Source organism: Xyrauchen texanus, chromosome 4 (genome assembly GCF_025860055.1).
Source record: "Xyrauchen texanus isolate HMW12.3.18 chromosome 4, RBS_HiC_50CHRs, whole genome shotgun sequence".
In the NCBI taxonomy this organism is placed as follows: domain Eukaryota; kingdom Metazoa; phylum Chordata; class Actinopteri; order Cypriniformes; family Catostomidae; genus Xyrauchen; species Xyrauchen texanus.
In genome coordinates this window covers 41,554,455-41,574,099 of record NC_068279.1, presented here as the reverse complement: position 1 = coordinate 41,574,099, position 19,645 = coordinate 41,554,455, and the positions used below count along the sequence as shown (strand labels likewise).

The window sequence follows — 19,645 nt, the reverse complement described above, 5'->3', positions numbered from 1 at the left end:
CTAAGAAATATTATAGTGTTTCTTCAAGAAATGCATTTTTCCTTGCAGAAAGCTGGAAGATTTGGGAAGATATGGGGGGAACATGTTTTCTTTAGTGCTGCCTCAAGTAAGAGCAGGGGAGTCATTACATTGATAAGTAAACATCTACAGTTCAAATGTCTCGAACAGATTATTGATAAATTAGGAAGAGTCATTATTGTTTTAGCAGAAATTCAGGGGCAAAGTCTTATTTTGGCTAATATTTCCACACCTAACATTGATGATCAGGGCTTTTTTTATAGATCTTGTGGGGATGTTGCAAGCCACTGGCACCCCTCATGATTTAATATTGGGAGAAGACTTTCATCTTTTGATGGAATCAGTCCTTGATCATAGTGAAGCAGAAGTGTGTAAGCCCCCTAGAGCTAAAGTGACCACTCTAGTGTGTGTTTGTGTGGGGGAATGTTCAGGGGGTGAGATTTAATGTATATAATTGATTCTGTATTTTATGTTATGTTTGTGTGATTTATGTATGGAATCATTAAAAATAGTTTATAACAAAATAAGCCAGCCTGTCATGCAAGCAGAAACTGGACTCTCCAGGTTTAGAAGGTTTAGAACTCCTAGTTACTTACAGTATGTAACTGTGGTTCTGTGAATTCCAGATGACCACCAGAGGCAGTGCTAAGCACTAATGGATAATTGCAGTGCCAGCCAGATAGGTTAAAAAAAAAGCAACAAAGTCACGTTGTGATGCAGACCGAGCTGCAAGGATGCCCAGCCTCGGAATGCTTTCTTGCACATTCCGAATGACATGGAACTCTGGTGGTCATCTGGAATTAACAGAACCACAGTTACATATGTAGCTAGTGCCCTGACCGCCAGAGGTGGTGCTAAGCACTAGTGGATGGCACATATCAACATAGTCATGAGGAATGTCACCTGCCTGAAATAATCAAGGTCGTTGCAGAAGAACTGCAGAGCTCGCAGCATGGGAAGCAGCCACATTAACTTTGTAGAACCGTGCAATGGTGCATGGAGAAGACCAGGTAGCAGCCGCCCAAGGAAACTCCCCAAAAACCAGCCCAAGACAAAGAGACAGCCCTGGTAGAAAGGCAAGTAACACCCTCTGGTAAAGATAAAATAATTTGCCAATTTTATTTAGGCCAAATGCACACCCTTACGCACACCGCCATGACAGAAAAATAACTGATCTGTCTGCCTGAATGAAGCTGTAGAATTGACATAAAACCTTAAAGCAAATACAGGACACAGGATATGAGCCCTCACATCAGTATCAGATTGAGATGAGGGCAGCTGAAAAGCAGACAGATTAATAGACTGATTCACAAATTGCGGCAAAAGGACTTTTGGAAGAAAGGTTGGATTAGGACTAAGAATGACCCCTAAATCCTCTGGCAACCATCACAAGCACAACTCAGTCACAGACAGGAGCTCACTAATCAAATCAAAGCAAATCAAATCACTTTATTGTCACACTACCATGTACAAAAGTGCAACAGTAGGTGAAATTCTTGTGTGCAGTTCCGAGCAACATAGCAGTCATGACAGTGACGAGACATATACCAATTACAGTAAACAACATACTTACACAACACAATTTACATATCAAATGTACACATACTTACACAACACAATAATTATATACAATGTACAGTAAACAATACACACAATGTAGAATACACAATATACAATACAATAAGTGAAGAGTATATGAAATATATACACTCACCTAAAGGATTATTAGGAACACCTGTTCAATTTCTCATTAATGCAATTATCTAATCAACCAATCACATGGCAGTTGCTTCAATGCATTTAGGGGTGTGGTCCTGGTCAAGACAATCTCCTGAACTCCAAACTGAATGTCAGAATAGGAAAGAAAGGTGATTTAAGCAATTTTGAGCGTGGCATGGTTGTTGGTGCCAGACGGGCCGGTCTGAGTATTTCACAATCTGCTCAGTTACTGGGATTTTCACGCACAACCATTTCTAGGGTTTACAAAGAATGGTGTGAAAAGGGAAAAACATCCAGTATGCGGCAGTCCTGTGGGCTGAAAATGCCTTGTTGTTGCTAGAGGTCAGAGGAGAATGGGCCGACTGATTCAAGCTGATAGAAGAGCAACTTTGCCTGAAATAACCACTCGTTACAACCGAGGTATGCAGCAAAGCATTTGTGAAGCCACAACACGCACAACCTTGAGGCGGATGGGCTACAACAGCAGAAGACCCCACCGGGTACCACTCATCTCCACTACAAATAGGAAAAAGAGGCTACAATTTGCAAGAGCTCACCAAAATTGGACAGTTGAAGACTGGAAAAATGTTGCCTGGTCTGATGAGTCTCGATTTCTGTTGAGACATTCAGATGGTAGAGTCAGAATTTGGCGTAAACAGAATGAGAACATGGATCCATCATGCCTTGTTACCACTGTGCAGGCTGGTGGTGGTGGTGTAATGGTGTGGGGGATGTTTTCTTGGCACACTTTAAGCCCCTTAGTGCCAATTGGGCATCGTTTAAATGCCACAGCCTACCTAAGCATTGTTTCTGACCATGTCCATCCCTTTATGGCCACCATGTACCCATCCTCTGATGGCTACTTCCAGCAGGATAATGCACCATGTCACAAAGCTCAAATCATTTCAAATTGGTTTCTTGAACATGACAATGAGTTCACTGTACTAAAATGGCCCTCACAGTCACCAGATCTCAACCCAATAGAGCGTCTTTGGGATGTGGTGGAACGGGAGCTTCGTGCCCTGGATGTGCATCCCACAAATCTCCATCAACTGCAAGATGCTATCCTATCAATATGGGCCAACATTTCTAAAGAATGCTTTCAGCACCTTGTTGAATCAATGCCACGTAGAATTAAGGCAATTCTGAAGGCGAAAGGGGGTCAAACACAGTATTAGTATGGTGTTCCTAATAATCCTTTAGGTGAGTGTATGTATATATATATATAAGTAGTTGTATTGAGGAGAATATGTTGACAATCCAGTGTGAGATTATAGATTAATAAAGTGCAGTGCTAATTGTTGATCCTGATAGATCAAGTGTTCAACAGTCTGACTGCTTGGGGGAAGAAGCTGTCATGTAGTCGGCTGATGCGGATCCTGATGCTGCGATACCGCCTGCCTGATGGTAGCAGTGAGAACAGACCATGACTCGGGTGGTTGGAGTCTCTGATGATCCTCCGAGCTTTTTTCACACACCGCCTGGTATATATGTCCTGGAGGGAGGGAAGCTCACCAAATTGCTGCAAACTTTCACTAACACATTTAGTGAAAGCAACAGCCAGCAGAAGTGCTGCTTAAGATCTATTCCACCCATTGGTTTGAATGGTGGTGCACTAAGGAATTTTAGCACAAGTAGCAAGTCCCACACAGGAAATGGGTTCACTGGAACCAGCTTTAGATGCCTTGCTCCTTTCAGAAAATCACAAACAAGGCTATGAGACCCCAAAGATGAACCACTAATTGGGGCATGATGTGCAGATATGGCAGAGACATACACCTTTAAAGTAGAAGCAGCTTTGTTGTCGTCCAATAGATGTTGCATAAAGCTCAAGACCTTCGGCTCAGTACAGTGGACTGGATCAAATCCCTGATCTACACACCATGAAGAGAATATTCTCCAAAGAGCAGCATAAATCTGTCAATGGTGTCATTTTCAATGGTATGGACTACTGCTGGCTCACCATATGCTAATATTCAATTGGGCCCAGTGTCCAAACCAAAGCAGAAGACGAACCAGATACGGGTGCCAAACACTCCCGTTTATCTGGGAAAGGAGATCCCTCCTGGTGGGAAGCTGCCACAGTTTGCCATCTAGCAGACTTAGAAGTAGAGGAAACCATGGCCTGGCCAGCCATCAAGGTGCCACTAGATGTACCCCGTATTTGCATAGGCATATTCTGTGTAACGTCTCCTACAGCAGTGGAAAAGAAGGGAACGCATATGTGGCGAGCCTGTCTCTCTCTATCCTCTCTCCGCTCTCTTAAATACTCCTGCCGCTCCTCACTGGAATGCGAGAATGGTGTGGTGCACAGGTGGAACTCATTCACCACTCATCTCCCAGGGCTCACTCTGCCCAGACACTGCTCAGCCAAGCTCTGCTTGCAATATACCCACATCATCCAATATAGGTCAGGGAGCCACCTGGCCTTCGACTTACGATCTTGCACCAGATCCCTGGGTAGAGCATCTGTCACCTGATTGTTTGATCCTGGTTGATGAACTGCTCTTAATGAAGCCAGTCTTTACTGAGACCAAATGAGGATCCTGCAAGTCCTACAGTCCCACTTTGAGGGTGCCGTGGGAATGTATCAAGTTGTGCGAGTCTAACAGGTGAACGAGGATCCAACTCAGCAAGGTGAAGCTACCTCTCTGACATCGGCAGCATACTACAGTGCAAACACTGATCTGTCAAATCTTCTCTTACATGCTTAATTCCTAAACACAATGGGCAGCATTCTTGTCCATCATCAGGAAGAAGTGTATTCTGACACAGTTTAGTAGAAAGCTGGTGACAAGTGAGTCACGATTCAACCGAATAATACAAATCCTCGGTTAGGACCGTAAGTAACTATGTAATGGAAGATAAATTAAAAACAAATTGTAAACTTTCGGGGAAACCGTTACCTAAGTGCGGTCAGACAACAACCACTGGGATAGTACCTTGAAACACAGGGTATCGCCAACACTATCAATCAATATAAAATAATATACACTCATGTATGATGAAAGATGAAAAAATCCATCCAGATAATTTTGTAGAGTGTCAAGCTGTCACAGCTAGAGAGGGCGAATACTTGCTACTCTTTTAAGCTGCACTGGACAGCACGGAGATGACAAAGACCCATCATATAGTGAGAAAGTGAAAGAGGCTGGTCACCGAGCTGCTGTTGTTTTATATCCTTGCAGCACGACGTGACTTTGTTGTTATATTTTCCTCAACCCATCTGGCTGGCATTGTGATTATCCACTAGTGCTTAGCACTGCATCTGGCGGTCAGGAGGGATGAAACAGAACTCGGGTACCTAAATTATCCCAGAGTTTCCCAGTCCTTATTACGAATTGAGGGGTCATTCATGTGGAACCTCCAAGTGTGAAACTTGCATTTACGATAATTTAGATAGCATGTGAAGGCAGCATTACATTTTAACAGCTGAAGGTACAGACAGGAGACTGGTATAACAGCAGCACCGCAGTTTAATTGTATAGAGCATTGTGTTAAAATTTTATAAACAGATGTGGCTTATTTGTCAATTTGTTTTCATGAAACAAACAGAATATGAAAAGCTGTTACATACAAGTACTTCAATCAAAAACTGACAGTTAAATCAAGGACAAATCTTCACAGAGGTGTCTGAGATGTTGAGCAGCTGAAGGGAAGTTGGACGGCTCCTCCAGGGACCTAGTGCCTGCCGGATACAACCTCTGTCAGTGTGACTTATACAGTATAGAGATGTGACTTATCTGGGGGGGGGGTTCTCACTCAGCGACACAATAATTACCAGGTGTGACTTGTACTGAGATGCGACTTTATTTCTGGAAAAAACTATAATTAAATATGTTTATTTTTCACTTTGACATTGTAATGTTTAATTCTTCCAACCTAATAGCAAAAATAATAACGACAACTAAAAATACTAACAACCACATGCCCTCACTCCAAAACCACACCCTCCAAAGACTCGTGTCAGCAAACCTGAATGTGCAAAATGATTTAAAGTCAGAGAGCGTTTCAGATTTTCATTTTTGCTGTTTAACCTTGTTTACAGGAATTAGGGCTGTCACAAAGGTGTGATTTCTCAGGACACCTATTTCAGTCATATCTGTCAGGTAGTAGCAATTTTTTTTGTGTGGGATTAAGAAATTGTTTTTTTTCCCTTTAGCAGCTTTGAAGGGGCCGTTCACACAGTAAGGATTCTTACTTTCAAAAACAGCTGCAGCAGATGGAGCCTAATGGAATACAGTGAAATACTGGTGTTTCAAAACACATTTTGGAATTTGAGGTTGAACTGTTTTTAATTTGATACATCGTTTTGAAAACACGGTGCAACAGGATGCATTGCAACAGTCAAAAACATCTGTCTAGCATGTTTATATGGGATTTTTTTTTTTTATAGCGCAGACCAAATAAATCTACCTTTTGTACCTTTACATTTTTTATAAAAGATAAAACAAAATTGACAGCCCTAATATTAACAAAAAAACTGGTTTATACTCTTTTAATGTACACCATGACACTCCTAGGTTTCACCACAAAATTTGCACTGTTATGTAATTAATTTGTCCTGACATAAATCTGAAGATCAAGCTCTTTTATCATGATAAATGGATGACCCTGAAAGCCATGCTTTCTGCTTGACTCACGTCCCTAACACATTAAATTAATAGGAAGGTCAAGACCGCTATGAAGCTTTCAGAATTGTCACATACAGTTGAAAGATTGATTATCAGTTCAGCTCCTTGAGTCCCAGTGCCCTTTTGGTTGTACTGTAAGCTCTTTTTAACTCCTGTGTCTCATCAACTAATCAAATCATTAGTAATGTGTGTCTGTACTCTTTAATGTTCTTTGAGATGTTTCATCACAAATTACATTGTTCATGTCCTTGAATCTGTGCCGTGTCATAAGAAGAGCTCTCATAGACATTATTCACACCAGCACCATATTTGATTTTTCACTGGAATGACAACGAGGCTATGAGGGATAGACGTACAGTCTCTTAAATGGGCTGTACTGTAATTTAAAGTGTTTTGGGATAGTTACGCTTTCAAAACATTGAATAAAATATATTTTTAAGATTATTTATTAGACAAAAAACTCCAGACTTGAGCTATGGAAATCCGATGGGATCTACAGTTGAAGTTAGAAGTTTACATACATCTTATACAAATACATTTAAACTCAGTTTTTCACAATTCCTGACATTTAATCGTAGAAAACTTTCCCTGTCTTAGGTCAGTTAGGATCACTACTTTATTTTAAGAATGTGAAATGTCAATAAAAATAGCGAGAATTATTTATTTCAGCTTTTATTTCTTTCATCACATTTCCAGTGGGTCAGAAGTTTACATACACTTTGTTAGTATTTGGCAGCATTGCCTTTAAATTGTTTAACTTGGATCAACGTGTTTTGTAGCCTTCCACAAGCTTCTCACAAACATTTGCTGGAATTTTGGCCCATTCCTCCAGACAGAACTGGTGTAACTGAGTCAATTTTGTAGCCCTCAGTTCTGCCCACAAATGTTCTATCGGATTGAGGTCAGAGCTTTGTGATGGCCACTCCAATACCTTTGATATTTTTGTCCTTAAGCTGCAAATTTGGAGGTATGCTTGGGGTCATTTTCCATTTGGAAGACCCTCTGCGTTCTGGCTGGCCCACATTGAGCAGTGAAGAGAACCACAACTAAAAATATTGAGCAATATTTTGCCAGTTAAAAACAATGTTTAAAACATTGCAATTTGGCAATTTGGGCATAAATTGTTAATTGTATGATCATCACTTATGTCATTGTTATGATTTCAAATTCTAATATAACCACACACAAAAAACTATGCAAACCTCAAATCAGATTAAATAAATATTCCAGGTTCAATAAATTTAAGCTTCATCGACAGCATTTTTGTGGCTTAATTTGATTACCACAAAATATATTTTTACTTTTAAAAAACTAAAATCTTGGTTTCACTGAGGTACTTACAATGGAATTGAATGGGTTAAAAATACTGTTTTTCAAAAGTATAGACATAAGATGTAAACAATTTGCATGTTAACATGATTTTAATGTGATAAACCTTTCTGTGTAAAGTGGCATCCAATTTTACAACTTCGTTGCTATGACCATGCCGTAAACCATAAAACGACCATAAAAACAATGATTTAAACAACTGTAAATCTCAAATAATACACAAGTTTTATTAGAAGAATGAATGTAAGGGCTTAAATACAATTATAAGCTTATAACCTCCAAAAAATTGGCCCTATTCACGGTAACCAAAGTTTTAGTTTTTTTTTTAAAGGAGGGGCAAGGCAAAATGATTTTGTGGTAATCAACATTATGGAACACATTCCGTCGATTGAGCTTAACTTGTATTGAACCCGTGATATTCCTTTAATACCTGCCTTTCATTAGTATTAATTTGCTTTCGCAATTTCCGTTTCTGCAATGACTTTCCGGCTTGATAAATAACTTTGTGAGGCATGCCTCTAAAATGCAGATTCATTTCGGGGAAGCATGCAAACATTGTCAAGACATGATATTTTGCACATCTGAAAGACAATCCTCAGAAGGCTACGTTAGTAGATCAGCTCAGATGTTTGTTTTTTTTGTTTGTTTTTTTGCACATGCTATGAAGTTGACACATGGATCAAGATGAATGAACTGTTTTTATAGTTCTTTTTTGAGCTTGACAGCCATTGGCCACTCTCTGCTTTTGTTGTATGAAAACAAGCATCACGGACATGCTGCGAAATATCTCCATAGGTTGTGTTCCATAGAAGTGAAAATAATTATACAGGTTTCGAAAGAACAAATCCTTTAATTCACACTGACATCAACTGCATCACTCTGACGTGTGAGGCTATGTACAGTTTACCTCAGTAATGGGCTGCAAAGTTGACATTTCTGAATTGTGCATTCAGTTCTTTTCCTGATCATTGTTAAAAGACATCATTATCATTCCAATGGCAAATTGCTGTAAAGCAGGGAAGGGCAAAGATTTTAGCTTGCGGGTCCAAATTAAATTTAAATAGCAGGTGGAGATTATTATAAATGTTTTTACAGTACGAGAACGTTTTGGCCAGATGCAGTTATGCATATTTTGTGAAACCTTAAAACAGCCTTATAGATAATAGTAAAGCAATTTTTCTCAAAATATAGAATTATTAAATAACTTTTTTTCTTCACAATGAGTAGTGTATGAGCAGCACAATGAGAAATTAGAGAATTTCTCCTTTTAGCTTTAATGGCAATTTGCACGCGAGCTGGCATGGACTCCACAAGGTTGTCCAAAACCTGATGATCTATGTAATCCAGCATGATTTGAGAACATACCAAATAGCATCTTGTGCAATTTAGTGTGAGCATGGAAATCTGACTATGTCAGAATCTGAAAGGATTTTGCATGCTCAATGTCACTTTTTCAAATTTGATATTTTGTTCCCTTAAGTGCAGGTGAATATAAACAAATTAAAAATAATTATTCATATCAGCCTACAAACAATATACTCTGATTGTGAACGATGCTTAACAAACCTCTCATCTCGTATCAAATCTGGTGCCATTTTTGAAGTTGAGATTTGAAGTACAGCAGTAAGGGTTCATCATTCCGTTGAGATCTGTACTTACATTATTTGTAATTCATGTGGAGTCAGACAGCATCAGTCTACTCTGAGCACACTGCCTAGTAATTAGAAATTGTCTTTTGCTCAGCGAGGTAGAGATTGCAGGTAGAGTTCCTGCTGTGACCTGTCCCTTGGCAACAGCATGACACTGGAATCTGATACGCTGCAGCTGCACATTTGACAGTGGGTTGTTATAATTATATGAGTGAGAAACACATTTACAGCATTACACCCAGCAATTGTTTTAATGCTTGTTAAACAAACACAAAACATTGGGATTATCCTGAATGGCATTCTCACAAACTAGAATGAAAATCCTTCATCAGATCCTCATGAATGTTAAAGCAGTGGGGCTGGGCATAATATTAAAAATGTACTATTTTTATACTGTATTATGTGGTATTGTTTTGCTGACACTATAAAATAAACCAACATTGTGAACATCACAATGTCAACACACTTTTCTGTATATTTAGCCAGAAAGATTCCTTTCTCCTATCCCAGCTTAATTTGTAGAAACAATGAGAAGGAAATTGTAGGTTGATTTCCTCAAAAACTGTAAACACTGTGCCTCTGTGGTGCTATAAAACAATTGCTCTGTTGTTTGAGCTGCCCAACTTAACAACATTGACCAATTGTGTGAGTTTGGGGTGAGACAGTTTTTTTTTTGTTTGACTAAAGGCACAGGGGGAGATTATCTTTTAGTTTTTTTTGCAGTTCCGTTTCGTGGTACTAGAGTTACACAATTCAGATTTTGAGACCTTGCCAGTAGTGCTTTTGCACCCTCTTCTTGTGCCATGATTTGTGAATATGAGAGAGCTAAAACTAATGTAGTATTACTGTAATAATAATAAACCGAAGTAATAGATTGATATAGAGATTATTGACCTAGGATATAAACATGGATATAGATGCAAGACATATATCTCTGATTTAAACCTCAGCAGCATGCTGATATTGTTGAGATATTCAATTAATTTCTTTTTAATTCGTTTTAAACTGTGCATTTCAATGTATCGGTTCAAAACACAGATTAGTTTGCGGCATTATATAGTGTGCTGTTTGCTTGCTTTAAAATGTTGAGGGGAAAATGTGCTTAGATAATTATTACTCTTTATAACTGTTATGTTATAATATATACTACTTTTTGAATAAATATCATACTTCCTAGTGAACAACAGTGTAGAAAACATGCCTTGATTATTAAAAATGCAAAAAATTAACATACTATAATAATCTATTTAAAGATTTCTACAGTATTTTACTTTTTTGCCATTTGAATCTACTTCGCAACTATGGTTGTTTGGTTAAATTGATACTCCCTGCAATTGGTAAAATAAATGACCCTTTTAAGCCATTCGAGTGCAAATACATAAATATTAAGATCAACATTGAATATTGTCAAAATGCTGAAAAGCTTAAAGATATAAGGTCAAATTCACTAAACAGCTGTGCCACTATTGTGCAAAAACTGTGTCTTATTCACTAACAACCCATAATCTAGTTTAAGCAGGTGCAATCAGTGCTAAAATGCCACTGCATCTTGAGTATTTAAATTAAGTATTTGTCATACCACACACACCTCCTATCTATGTATATAATGCCTCAATAATGAAAGTCGTGCTCTTAGACAGGAGTTGAGGAAGGCAGAGAGGAAGTTAAAATTTTCACATTTCTTATGAAATCCTGAGGGATTGTATGTTTACAGTAATTATCAGCATGCGGCTAAGGCTGCTAAAGCAAAATACTTCTCGGATCTTCTAAAAATGCCTATAGTCCAAATATTTTATTCAGTACTATAAATTTAGTACTTAATCCTACAGTCACCACATTTCCCGATCCAACCTTTGTGGTCTGTGAAAATGTTTGAAAGTAAATAAGATCGATGATATATGTCTAGCATCTTTCCCCCTGCATTAGATGTTTTTGAGTTAACCATCCCTTCTAACTAAATCTAACTAAAGCCTGTATAACTCCCTCAGTTGGTAGACTCTGTCCTGAATATGAAATCCACTTCCTGCTTAATGGACGTTGTCCCTCCTTGTCTTTTTTTTTCTAAAGTACTGGAGAAAGTCTTTTTTTTTTTTTTTTTTTTCATTTTCTTTCTTAAAGGAAAATGGCATTTTAGATAAATATCTGTCTGATAAATAAAGTCTGGCTTTAGATCACAGCATGGAGTCTGCTCTCCTTAAAGTGTCAAATTACTTATTACTGTCTGATGATTCTGGGAAGTGTGCCATCCTAGTTCTGCTAGATCTTAGTGCGGCATTTGACACTATTAGCCACGCTATCCTTATGAAATGTCTACAGCAGTGGGTTGGGGTTCAGGGCAATGTGCTTAACTTTCTTAGTTGAGATTGGGAATTTCTCTTCACCTTCTGTGCATAATTCCTCTGGGGTTCCACGAGGCTCCATTTTAGGCCCAGTCCAATTCTCTTTATATATGCTCCCTTTGAGTACTATTTTTGTGGGGGTGCTGTCCTTTTCTGCATATCGCGGCGCAGTTTTTTTGGTCAGTTCTGCATAACGTGGCGGCTCATTTTAGCTTATTGCAGCCCATTCGGTCCATTTTAATTCGCTCAGTTCTTCCGATGGCCAGTCAGCCCCAATCGGCCCCAAAGTGTGTCGGCCCACCGGGAATATGCCGGTATGCCAGATTACCAGTCCAGCCCTGCTAGAAACTTGGTTATCTTTGATTCAGCCCTAAAATTCAATAAACAAATAATTTCTGTTGTCAAAAGCAACTTAGGACTATTAAAATCATTTCTGTCATACAGGGAGGGACTTGGAAACTGTGATACAAGCTTTTATTTCATCTAGACTTGATTATTGCACTGCACTTTACCTGGGAATTTTTCAGTATTCTCTTTCACACCTTCAACTTGTTAAGAATGCTGCTGCTAGGCTTCTGACTGGAACCAAAAAAAGAGGAATTATCTCTCCAGGGCTGGCTTCACTCCACTGGCTTCCTGTTCAGTATTGAATTCAATTCAGTTTTATTGATTGTTTATAAGGGCACGCATGGTCTGGTACCTCATTATATTTCTGATCTTCCATCTCAATATCAGACTTCTAGACCTTTATGGTCATCAAATAGCTTGCAGTTGAATGTCCCCAGGTCACACCTAAAATTGAAGGGTGATCGTGCTTTCTCAGTTGCAACCCCACGGCTTTGGAATAATCTGCCTCTCCATATAAGGTCCTGTCCAACATTTGAAGGTTTTAAATCTCTTCTTATAACCTATTTATTTTCTATAGATTATGGAAATAAACAAAAGCAGCAGTGTTACTTTTGTTGTCTTGTCTATGTGATTTTGTTCCTTGTGTTTTTATGAGTTTTGTAATGCAATTTATTTTATTTCTTTGTTATATTATAAAGCACTTTGGTCAGCAGTTGTTGTTTTTAAATGTGCTATATAAATAAAAGTGACTGACTGACTGACTAAATTAGCCTCAGTAGAGCCTTGCGCTATTACCGCCTGAGGAAAGCAGGTGGTAAACTGTATTTTTATTTACAGATGTTTGTGCAAATTTTTTTAACGATCACGCCAGTTGCAATTTATCAACAAAAAACAATTGTAATTAACTTTTTTATTGATTCATATGTTAAGCAAAGAAAAGCAAAACATATACAAACAGAATCAATACTTAACCCCCAATATTACCCCCCTCCATTATATATATATATATATATATATATATATATATATATATATATATATATACACACACACACACTAATCACTACACCTCTCTCTCCACTACCCCTCCCAGAGAGCCCTCCAAAAACGCCAGATATATGCCACATTTCCCCACAAACCAGTCCAAATTCCCCAGTCTCCTAGATGACCCTTCTTCGAAAGCAGCCTCCCTCCCCATCTCTGAGCACCACTCCTGAAATGGGGGTGCTCCACCTGACTTCCATCCCCTTAAACCGATTTGTTTTCCAATCGGGACACTGGTTAGGACCCAATTTTTTATGTGCTTATTTTTTATTCGCTTGGATCTTTGTCCTTTTTAAGAATCAGACTGTTCCAGGCTTGTGTCATGGTTGGCGGAAGCTTTCCAATCTTTAATGATTCCGTATAAACTTCTAACAAAAGTGAAGCCAGTTCTGTAGCATAAGATCTAAAAAATTCTGCAGCAAAGCTGTCTGGCCCTGGAGCCTTGCCTAAAGGCCTTAATTACCTCGCCAAGTTCCTCCAAGATCAGAATAAAGAATTTTTTTTTTGCTCAGTCGTCAGTTAAGGGAGTTTTAATGATTCCATAAAGTTTCTAATAACTTCATCAGCCGAGGAAGGTGTGGAACTATAGAGATCAAGATTCTTTAAAAGCATTATTAATATCAATAGTCAAGGTAAATATTTCACCTCCAGCAGATTTCATGGGGAATGGTAGAAAAAACACTCTCTGCTTTATATATATATAGCCAGTGAATATAGCTAGGTGAAACCAGTTTAAAAAGAAACAAAAAAGCCACACTCACAAACAATCAGCTTCCTCGGATGATAAATTGGATGTTCAGTGTGTCGGTCCACTTGGCTGCAATGTGAGTACCACAAAATAATTTACTCAGACCACTGACTTTATGAAGGACATTGCTTGCTGGGGACATGTAAATACTTAACAGCCATCTATTCTCAATTTGGCTAGGAACATCAGTGCAAAATGAACTTCTGTTGATGGTAAGAGTTTCTTGCATTCCTTGACGAATTCTCAAAGTCTGAGAAAATGCTGTGGTTCTTCCAAGAAAGCCTTCCTTTTCTCCTTGCCTCACATCTTTCATCTTTTTCGGATGATCTCAGAAATGTTTCCCTCAGCGGATCGCCGAGCCAGAAACCTATGAGCTCGCTCGATTTCCATCTTATGGCCTGTTATGTCGAGCAGACTTTGAAAGAGCCTGTCTGGGAATTTCACCATATCCTGACCTTCTTTGGCCTCAGGAATTCCAACAATTCTGAAGTTATTCCGCCGGTTACGATTCTCCAAGTCTTCCAACTTCTCCCAGACGTGCTCCAAATCCACCTTGGTCGCTAGCGGATTAGCAGCTAATTCCAATAATTCTCAGATGACTCCAGATAATCTATCCGTTTCTCGACAACCCCCACTCTTGTAACCACCTCAGTGAATTTTGTCTCAGTGGCAGTGATTGATCGACGTATTACAGCAAGATCCTCCAAGTCAGCAATGCCCTTCGTCAGCATTGCCGACACGTTCTCGTCAAATTTCCTTCACTTCTCCAGCCAAATCGGCTCCCTGTTCCACGGCATTGTCAGGGTGTCAACTTGAGCACGAAAAGTGTCTTTTAATGTCTCCAGAGCCCAAGGATTTTAAATTCTTTGACATGTTGTCTTACTAGAACAGTTAATAATCAGTGTTTATCGAATCTCACTGGTTTAGGACATAAAAAGTATTAAAACTAGTAAAGTGTGCAGAGCTCACTGTTCAAACTGGTGGTCATGTGACTCCCCACAATTGATCAAATGTCCAGTGTAGTAAAAAGTATTTTTGACATGTTAAAGAGATACTTCAGGTGTCTGGATCCCAGTATTGGGATGATGTCCCGGGGATTCCCAGAAGGACTCGTTGTACAGGCCTACTTTGCTTGTGAGAAGAATGAGAATTTGGCTGCACACTTCCTTTTACAACAGAACTTTGATGATGATTAAGGGTGGAATGGGCATCCTTATCTTTTTTTCTCCTTTTATTTGTATATGTACAGTCCCAAAGTACACTGTTACAAGCCCAATTCATTTTTAGTGAATTCCCAGTAATTTGTGTATGCATTTACATTTAAGAGAGAATGTGCACACTATTGCAGATAATTCGCTATATTTAACTTTCAGTTAGAATGTTGGTGGGTAAATTAAAAGGCTTCTATATAGATCAATCTGTTGGTTAGCAGTTGACTTCTCTCAGTTATTCCAAAGGCATCTGCTCAGAGCTTGATTGAATGCGGCCCCCTGAGGCCAGTTCAGCTCAGTCTGATCAGAAACACTATACCTCCCACCACCACCCCTGGAAAATCATCTTCCTTTCTTATCGTGGCTGCTAATGGTTCCAGGGCAAAACAGAACAATAATGGAGAAAGAGGGCATCCAGAGTAAAATAATCTGAAATTAATCCATTTGTATATACCGCCGTTTCCGGGTGTCTATAAATTAACCTAATCCATCCAATAAAATTATTCCAAAACCCATATATTTCACATGAAATGATGACCACATGATATTGATGAAATGCCCAAATAAACTCCACCTGATCTATATGTATAAGAGATGTCATAAATTAATCGGTTTGATAGAATATTTTTATGTTTAGCTAAATGAGGGAAATTGGACGGTAACTCTTATAGTCGCTTGGATCTTTGTCCTTTTTAAGAATCAGACTGTTCCAGGCTTGTGTCATGGTTGGCGGAAGCTTTCCAATCTTTAATGATTCCGTATAAACTTCTAACAAAAGTGGAGCCAGTTCTGTAGCATAAGATCTAAAAAATTCTGCAGCAAAGCTGTCTGGCCCTGGAGCCTTGCCTGAAGGCCTTAATTACCTCGCCAAGTTCCTCCAAGATCAGAATAAAGAATTTTTTTTTGCTCAGTCATCAGTTAAGGGAGTTTTAATGATTCCATAAAGTTTCTAATAACTTCATCAGCCGAGGAAGGTGTGGAACTATAGAGATCAAGATTCTTTAAAAGCATTATTAATATCAGTGTTTATCGAATCTCACTGGTTTAGGACATAAAAAGTATTAAAACTAGTAAAGTGTGCAGAGCTCACTGTTCAAACTGGTGGTCATGTGACTCCCCACAATTGATCAAATGCCCAGTGTAGTAAAAAGTATTTTTGACATGTTAAAGAGATACTTCAGGTGTCTGGATCCCAGTATTGGGATGATGTCCTGGGGATTCCCAGAAGGACTCGTTATACAGGCCTACTTTGCTTGTGAGAAGAATGAGAATTTGGCTGCACACTTCCTTTTACAACAGAACTTTGATGATGATTAAGGGTGGAATGGGCATCCTTATCTTTTTTTCTCCTTTTATTTGTATATGTACAGTCTCAAAGTACACTGTTACAAGCCCAATTCATTTTTAGTGAATTCCCCCAATACTTTTTAAGTTATATCGCCCAGTCCTAACAGGCAGGAATTTGTGTATGCATTAACATTTAAGAGAGAATGTGCACACTATTGCAGATAATTAGCTATATTTAACTTTCAGTTACAATGTTGGTGGGTAAATTAAAAAGCTTCTATATAGATCAGTCTGTTGGTTAGCAGTTGACTTCTCTCAGTTATTCCAAAGGCATCTGCTCAGAGCTTGATTGAATGCGGCCCCCTGAGGCCAGTTCAGCTCAGTCTGATCAGAAACACAACCTGATCTCAGACAATTGATTTTTAATGAGACTGCAGCCCTCAATATTCTGGCAGCATCTGGCTCTGATCTGAACAGATGATAAATGGAATCCAGCGGGGTTTGACCTAACCGCCAATGATGGAGTGCTTTTGTCTGCCAAAAGTAGAGACTTCTAGAAACACATTCTTCAGGCAGAGGTAACCAATAAAAGCCCTGCTTTACATGGGATTATATTATTGGAGGTTCAAGGATTGTTCAGTGCATTCAGTTGGAGAGATATTCACTGCTTTACATTTCTCAGATCAGTCAGAATATAGTGACATTTAAAAACAAGCTTTTTTACAATGCCATTCTTTACCAAGAAATTATATAAAACTTAAAAATCATCTAAAACCGTTTATGTCTTTAATAGACTATTGCCTCTTTGAGGGGGTTTCATGTTATAGAGTAACTAAACAAAAGTAGGAAAGATTACCCCCAAATACCCGAAGGACCCAACATGATCACACAGCAAGTCGGCATGTTGCTTTCGAACGTTCCACTACCCTGACATCAGTCCCATTTTGCTGAGTTTTGACTTATCAATGCTTTACAGGTCTGCCACAATAATGTTATGCTTTTTAATTATCTGAATTATTATTTTTATGATATATATTTTTATTTGTAATTAAAATAATGTATAATTATTTAATCAATACAAATTGAATTATTATTATTTGAGAGCCTTTCTCAGCAAATATTTATACACATGCAACTAATTGCAATTAATTTTATTAATTAATCAGCATATCATGTAATAGATTGGATTAAAAATCTTAATCAATTGAGAGCAATAATTTTTACTCCACTGATGGTTGTTTAGGGTTGGGGTTAGAGTTCATAAAATGTGTATTCCTCTGCACTGTATTACTTAATTTACAACTAAAAACAATTATTTTACATCTTGCTTTTTCCGCCCCTCTGTGGACATTTCACACTTGAGCTCACACGTGCCCTTATGTTCAAAACACTTCTCACTTCTGTAAGTACAGACGTTTAGCTCAAGAAATGTCAACTTACAGTTTTCTAATTGACTGAGAATGACCATTGAATTAATGATTCTAAATGAGCAGCCATCAATCAGAAAATTCAGAATCAAGTGTACATTTATGAAAATCAGTGGACATGCAAATTGTCTCCAGTTGAAATTAAGCTCTAATTGAATATATATTTATAGCTTCTTCACACATTTTTGAGTCTGCCTCGGTCTAGGTGGGAACATTGCACTGTAACACTTATAATTTTTCATTCTCTTTATTTTTCTAGCTTCATTTAAAGCTCCTTGTACATTTTTATCAGAGGACTCCACAATTATTTTTAAATTTTTTTTTCTATCTCTCTTTTTAGCTCTCTCTGAAATGCAGGGCTCCAGAGGTGTCTCAATATGTGTACCAGATGTATGATGCCATTCTGAAGAACTGAAGGTCTCTATCCTTCTCTGCGCCCTGTACCTATATGTCCCCTCCCCCCAGCCAGCCACCACCATTCCCATCATCCAGGATCCAGTTTTCCAGCAAAGTTTTTGCCATTGTATTCAGTCCATCTTTAGGTACAAGTTTATTCCACTGTGCCCATTATGTGAGAATCAACTACATGTTCTGTTCTAGGCAAATGTCTTGATGTTGAAAAAGTGTAGAAGGAAATTTTGGTGCACAGTGTCAGTGCAATTATATGTTTTTCACTTTAATTGTATACGTGTTATTTTGTCAGTGCTTCACCTGTGCCTACACATGCCCTGTATTTTCCTATTAGATTGTTTCAGTGGGGGGAAAAAAGTGTACAATTTGAATAATTATACATCATTGAGCTTACATGTCTTCAGGCTGGATGAGAACGTAGCAAAATGTCTGACTTAAAGGTACTTCTGGAAATGTGATATGTAGGTTCTTTGGATGTTTTAATGGTAACCACTCGAATACCACTATATTTTGTATTTCTCAAAAATAATTGAATTAACTCCATCTATTGTCATACATTCTTCAAATAGGTGTCGATCAGTTTAATGTGATGGTAAAGAAAAATATTCCAAACTTATTTTATATCAGTCTTATGTAGGTGGTTCAACTAATATTAATTCCCTGATGGGTTCCATTAAAATGTGATATATTGTGCTTGTAAAAGTAGGATGTTTTCTCAGAGGTTTAGTGCAGTACTGCACTATGACTTATATAGTTTTGTCTCCTGTTGATTTGAGCATTTTCTGCTTGGTTTTCCTAAAACGTCATGATTAGTCTTCATGGTGGTGCTGGTGACTAAATGTGAACTTAAATATTTGTTGCCATAGATGCTAATGTGCCTGTGAACCTGCATTTAAGCAGTGTCCAATAAACGTCTGCCAGTAGAACACTTCACTGTATATGAAGCAGAAATATGAACCCACCTATTAGTACATTTAATCTTTATATTTGTGTGTTTTGTTTCAATGATTGCCATCTATTATTTTTTATTATATTGCTGATGTGATCATAGTGCATATGAACTAATAAATTCCCTCTAGGTTTGAACTATGAATTGTTCAAAATAATTGAAAATAAAGTCAGCTGTGTATGCCTTCAACACACCCAGTAAACCTTCACCTTCAATATACACTTCATTGATACCAGTGTTTTACTGACAAGTAGTTTCTATTTTAATGTCCCTGCCCTTAGCATATGATGTGTGTGTCTGTGAGATCAGCTGTGCGCTGGAGGTGACGCAGGCTCTGGTCTTGTGTCGTAATCATTTAGGTGTGCAAAAGTGCTCGTACTGAATACTGAACAGCTTTCACACCACACAGACACAGCATCCTGATATTTGTCATGCACAATCATCATCTTCTGTTTCCTGCACATCAGTTTTTTTTTCTCGTTAAGTGCATGCTGGTGTTTTTAAAAGCAATATTTTGGTTATGATACAAGTT

General features: G+C 38.3%; 1 protein-coding gene across 2 annotated transcripts in view; it reads left to right on the top strand.

Annotated features, from left to right (window-relative positions):
• Positions 1-19,315, top strand: part of LOC127639104 (AP-1 complex subunit beta-1-like) — a 65,143-nt gene extending 45,828 nt beyond the window's left edge. For both annotated transcript variants that reach the window (XM_052120953.1, XM_052120963.1), the window contains one exon: positions 18,094-19,315. In XM_052120953.1, the coding sequence (XP_051976913.1) occupies positions 18,094-18,168 (75 nt within the window). In that variant the 3' untranslated portion in view covers positions 18,169-19,315. The remainder of the gene's footprint in view (positions 1-18,093) is intronic.
• The last annotated feature ends 330 nt before the right edge of the window (positions 19,316-19,645 follow it).